At 30.8% G+C, this 6382-nt stretch overlaps 1 protein-coding gene across 1 annotated transcript; it reads right to left on the bottom strand.

Moving 5' to 3' along the window:
• Positions 1-2389: 2389 nt before the first annotated feature.
• LOC130445249 (protein artichoke-like) lies at positions 2390-4802 on the bottom strand. Its single transcript, XM_056780805.1, has one exon. The coding sequence runs from the start codon at positions 4598-4600 to the stop codon at positions 2573-2575; it is 2028 nt and encodes a 675-aa protein (XP_056636783.1). The 5' UTR covers positions 4601-4802; the 3' UTR covers positions 2390-2572.
• Positions 4803-6382: the final 1580 nt, after the last annotated feature.

Genomic DNA, 6382 nt, shown 5'->3' with positions numbered 1-6382 from the left:
TCATGTTCGTTTTTGAAGATTTATCTATAACTATCACAAACTCCACCCAGCTCTATAAAAAGTATGGATATCTTTGGAAATTAATGTTTTCAGGTGTCCATATTAGAAATATGACTATGGAAGTTCTCTTATTTTCATGATTTTTGGGGAATGATCGACATTATAATTTATGTTTTACACATTTTTTTGCACATAGAAATTTAATGCGATCTCCACTCTAAGACCCCCACGTTTATTTCAAAATATTGGTCTACTTATATGTGATAATACTTTGTTCCAATTAGCAAATGTTTATTCTATTATATATTTATCTTCTTCTTCAAAGCATGAAATCGAAAAAAATACAAATATAGTAATGATTTATTCTGTTATATTTGTGGTGTTTATACAGGTTTAGTCATGAGGCACTTTGCATACTTTACATGTAGTAACATGTGGCTACTAACTACTGCATAAGATTTTTTTGAAGGCAATTAAACGACATGTGCGACTTTTTATTGAACCACCACCAAAAAACAGTAACTAATAACAACAACGATCACAATTTTGAAACAATAACGAAAATTATATAGTTGAGACGCATAATAAATAAGAGCTGGAAAAATACAATAATTACAAAAACAAATTAAAAGCAATTCAAATCAGATTATTGGTATGGAACCCAGCGGCCTCTACACGTTTTTGTTGTCGAATTCTCATATTTCTTATTGAATTACGGATTTTTCGGTAATTGTTTCTAATAGTATTACAAAAGAGTATAATTCTATCAATAAATTGTTGTCAGTTATCAATATTCTCTATGTAAACTAGTTGCTTCAATCGTCCCCAAATATGGTAATCAACCAGATTCAAATCCTATCCACCTATTTCCAGTAAAAAGTGTCCTCTTAAAGGGTAATCAAATAAGTGAGGACCTATTTATTGATTATTTATCCTGTGTCTTGTAAATTTGGCTTCATGTGTAGATAATGTCCTTTACAACGTTGGTCCATGATTGTTAATCCATCAACTTCTATTTGTTATTTGGTCCTGGAATTTCCAAGCTTAGCTAATACCTTCCTGAAGATCTCTTTATATGGTGAAATTTTGTGAAGTTCCTTATGACTCATCCTGTATATCAAAAAACGAAAGAGAAAAGTTCACAGATTTTCTAAAGGAAATTGAAGAGGAATATTTCAATTCCAAAATTGATAATTAGCTATGTTTAGCTATAGACCCACCCTGAAGATACCCTGGACTGACAGAATCACCAACGGCGAAGTACGCATTGGTCGCAAAAGAAAGCTGTTGACAATTATTAAGTTAATGAAAACATCTTACATAGGACACATCTTACGTTACAACAAATACCTACTGCTACAGAACATAATGCGGCGCAGAGTAGAGGGAGAGAAAGGCAACGGCAGGAAAAAGGAATCCTGGCTAACATAAGAGAATGGACAAATCTCAGCGTCGGAAAATTGTTTCATGTTACGAGGGATAGAGACGGATTTAAAAACGTGGTCGCCAACCTTCAATGAGAAGACGGCGTGAGAAGAAGAAATGTTTAAAGTCTCTTTTGTCACTCGTCTGGTAAGTTTCTGTGGCTTAACGCCTCAGCAACTAATTTCCAACCTCGCATTGGAACATTATAACCTTAGTACTTTCATACTTCACTTCTCACTGACATATGTGAAGGAAGGAAAGACATTATTGACAAGTCTTTTTCTAATTAACATGTTAATATCTATTATTACTTGCTTCATACAGATCTTAACATAATTTATATACACTTAAAACATAGTTTCTGATTTTGAGCTGCTGGATTTTCAAAATATTCTTCGTTGGTATTTTTCAAAACTTCTTTCTCTTTTTCATTTTTGACAATACCCAAATACTATGCTTGAGTATTATGTATATAACGACCCATCGATTAACATATCAATTTTCGTCGTGGGATTGTGGCAACATTAAACACCAAAGTGTACTATCTCTAATATATTCCGATCTCTCGAATACCTATGTATTCATCAGTAGGGAATTAATTAGTTGAGGATTGTGGTGTATTAAATTTTGATATCTCTTTCTAAAAAACATTTAATTCATCGAAATCAAAGAGAAATTTAAGCTGATTTCAAGTGTATACAAAATATAGGGTGTAACTTTGTTGTGCCACAGCATTCTGGTAAGATTGTAAATAATTTTAAAATGACTAATGATGGTTATAATCCCTTAAGTTTTCATTTTGATATTTCAAAATATAAAGGAGGCATAGAGCTATACCATCCTGTATAAAATATACTATCGAAAAAATCATAAGTATATAATAAGTATTGAAAAAAATTACTTTAACCTCAATTTGATACAGCTAATATTGAATTAAGTTTACCATGAAATAAAATATCAAAAATAGATATTTGCTATATCTATTAATATCAGTACATACAATCTATCACTTTCTACAATAATTTACAATTTGAAAGTACAAAAATTATTTCAGCATATAAAATATAATTCAAATTTTATCACAAGCGTTTTTTTAAGTAATGGAAGTTTGATAAAGTACATTTTCATCATCATTTTTGTCTAACTGTCACCAAATATCAGAAATAGTCGATAAATTAGTAACTTCAGTATCTTGAATTTCAATTCGGATAAAATATTGATATAAGGCAAATAAATAATATACTGTAACCACAGTGAGAACCACATAAAATATTAAGCGAATATAAAAATATGTCTTTCCATTTTCGTACACAGAAAATTCACTTGACGATGTGTTTAGTTTTAAAGGAACCACTTTCATTATCTCATTTTCATCGTGATTACTGGCAGAATATTTATTGTACGGAGAGAATAGTGCTTCCGAAAATTTTGATGTGATCTGATATCCTTCATTAACATTAAAACCAACATCATTGGTATTCCTGTTGGTTAACTTATTGCCATTAACATCTAAATCGGTAAAACTTCTGGCTTCACTCTTAAATTGTTTTGATTCTATTGCAGACGATGTGGACGTACTTATATTTAAAATTTCAATATGTGTGCTATTGTCTACTTCATCATTCTGGTTCTGTGCGCACAACCAAGATTTCAACCAATTAATCTGACTAGGGCTTAATTCATTGCCGTTTATATGTAGCGATTTCAATTGGGGAAGGAAGAACTGTAAATCCTGCCTTATAAATTTCAGATTTCCGCCTGTCAAGTCTAATTCCTGCAGTCGCTTCGCAGCCATTAATGTTGCTGTATCCATTAAAAATTGATGTACTAATCCTGAACTGGAAGATAAATTAAGTTTAACTAAACTTTCTGGAGTAGAAAATGGAAACGAAGTGTTATCTGTTGGTAGAATATTTACGGAAGCTAAGTGTAGCACTTCCAGGGAGGGAGGACCAGCAAATATACCTGTTTCCAGGTCAATAATAGGATTTCGCGATAAATCCAAACTAACTAACGATGTTAACTCAGAAAAAACTCCTTCATTTATTACAGAAACGTTATTGTCGTTAAGAAATAGCACTCGAAGTTCAGACAGCCCTTGGAGATCTTTTTTTCTTATCACTCCAATCTTGTTAATATCCAAGTGTAGAACTTTCAGTTTTTCAGGTAAACTTCTTGGGATTTCTTCGAGCTGATTGTTGGTTAGATAAAGAACCGATAAAAACTCCAATCTCCCTAAGGAATCCTCTTCTATAAATTTTATATTGTTAGAACTCAAATCGAGCGTGTTTAATAATGGATACGAATCCAAATCCCCGCTGTTAATGGATCGTATCAAATTTTTCTTCAATATCAGATATTGAATGGAATGAGTTAAAATAGCCGGCACTTGTTGGAGTCCTATTCGTGACGCGTCTAAAGTTTGTATCTTACGTCCATTTCCCACATAAAAAATATCGCGTGTTTTGCCCAAATAATCGTTATCGCCAATTAATAAATTAATCAGGTATTGCAATTGAATCGGTGCAATACTGGTGAGTTTATTTCGCGATACATCTAAATGTTGCAACAATTGTAAATTATTTAAAAAATCAGCATTCAACACTTTCATATTGTTCGCACTTAAATTTAAATATTGCAAATTTGGAAAATCTATAACATAATCAATGTTCTCCACGTTATTATAAGAAATGTCCAGATTTATCAAAGTATTTAAACCATAACTGATATTGCTTAATGAAGTTATAAAATTTTTACTAATATTTAATAATGTTAGATTCAATGTTGTGAACGAACTTTCTTCTAAATACTTTATTTTATTTCGCGATAAGTCCACCATATCAACACTTTTGAATGCAGATATAAATTCAGGAACTGTGGTGAAATTGTTTTCAGTTAATACTAAATGTTTAATCCACTCCAAGTTTAAATTACCGAATTCAAAGTTCATTTCACAAATTTGTAGAATCACTGTGGAAGAGTCCGGAAAAGAAACACTATTACTCCCATTTTCAACAGATACAAGAGAATGTAGACTCTGCTGACTCTCATTGAAATCGAACTGATTAGAAACAAGCTTTTTATTAGAAAGTACTTTTGAACAATCACAGAAATCTAAACATACACTATTTGTTTTCACACAACACATGATGACGGTTATGATCAGAATCAACATTTTTTTTTCTCACATTACAATTTATTAATCACTTGAGCCACAATGAAATTTATTACATTCAATAAATATATTTTAATTAGTAAACGTGGCATTATATGTTATTAATTTGTTTTTGATTAATCTAAATCTACTTGATTCATTTGCCGAAATATGATTTCGCATATCGAGAATGTTATCATGTAACTTTGCCGGATTCACGCTGTCAACTGATTTTAGAGGCCGAAGTTGCTGACACTCCATAGATCGTAACGCTACGATTCACTCATGATGTGCGCGTTATGGTGCGCCTAGATAAATTGTACATCCTGACCAATTCCTGGAGTAAAACTATAAAGAATTTGATATAATAATAGCACAAAATCTTTCTCAACTCAAAAATAATTCAAACAATAATTTATATAAATATACGGGGATGGTTTAACGAAAGGGTGAATTCAATAACAAGTTTATTTATTGTGGAATATTCTATTTTTAAATTTCTTCCTAACTCTAAACATTCAGTCCAGTAAATTTCCAATTTTAACCTTGACAAAATAAAATTTTGATCTCTCCGTATAATACACGATTGTTTTTTACGTTTTTTAAACGTAACAAACGTAGGTAAGGAGCCCATCATTAAGAATGATTTGTTCTTAATATAAGTAAAATTAAATAACTTGAAAACTAAAGTGAATGTTACATAATACTTTTTGATGAAAATTTTGACGAAGTTTTCACCTGTGATCTTCATTTATAATACATATACTACAATTATTCTAAATCACTAGCATCACATTCATCTTCCTCAGAATCACTGTCGTTTAAATTAATCACAAGTCTATTTAAAACTGGCACATGTTGCATATATTGGTTTCCAACTGTTTTTACGTTATCGATGGCATTTCTCCAATTATCGGTGCTGTTTTAACATTCTCTTATTATCAGTTTCAACGGAGGAGGAATTTTTGGATGAAGTTTTATTAATTGTTGTTTATTTTTTTAGCTGAGACAATATTAATTCTATTGGATTTAAAACACAGTGGTACGGAGTTAGTTTTAAAACAGATTGGCAATTATTTTTGTTTCTAAAACCTCTATCAGTTGGTTCTTTCTATAAAGATCTACGAAATATAAATCTTGTCTTCTTTTTTATGTAAAACGAGTCTTTAGCGACAGGGAGTTAGTAAACAATTTGATATCATGGTAGGGATAGTGAATAGTAACCAAAACGTTCTATTAAAATAAATTAGATAATAAGTGTTAGTAAATCGTTTAGTGTGTAAGTGTTAGTGAACAAATTAATTATGTAAGTGAGATTCACCGTTTGCATAAACTGTTTAAATAAACAAATAAAATGTTATAATAACAAAAGCAACTAATCATTATCACAACGATATAACTAAAGTAAATAAGGCATGGAATTGTATGAGTAGAGTCTAAATATATAGGTAGTACATCGTCCTGTTACAGTGTTTTGATATCATCATCCAACACCTTCTGCATTTTGACTTTGCTTGAAGCTAAATCACCGACTTTTTATGTCTTTTCTCTCCTTGAACTTTTTCAAGTGTCTGACTTGGATTCCTATTCCTCTTATACCTAATGTTTCCATTTTTCCCATCCTATTTAATATTTCCAATATACCTAATATACCTATAATATCTAGAACTATTATGATTCATTTTATTCTTAAATATTTGTATCTAATCTAGTTTTTTGAATTCCAGTTTATTGTTCCATCTTCCAGAATTGCATTATCCTTGTTTCATCTCCAAAATATTCTCCTACATCTAACTCTATCCT

The sequence above is a fragment of the Diorhabda sublineata genome, chromosome 6 (genome assembly GCF_026230105.1).
Source record: "Diorhabda sublineata isolate icDioSubl1.1 chromosome 6, icDioSubl1.1, whole genome shotgun sequence".
Classification (NCBI taxonomy): Eukaryota; Metazoa; Arthropoda; class Insecta; order Coleoptera; family Chrysomelidae; genus Diorhabda; species Diorhabda sublineata.
This window is presented reverse-complemented; position numbering and strand designations above follow the sequence as displayed.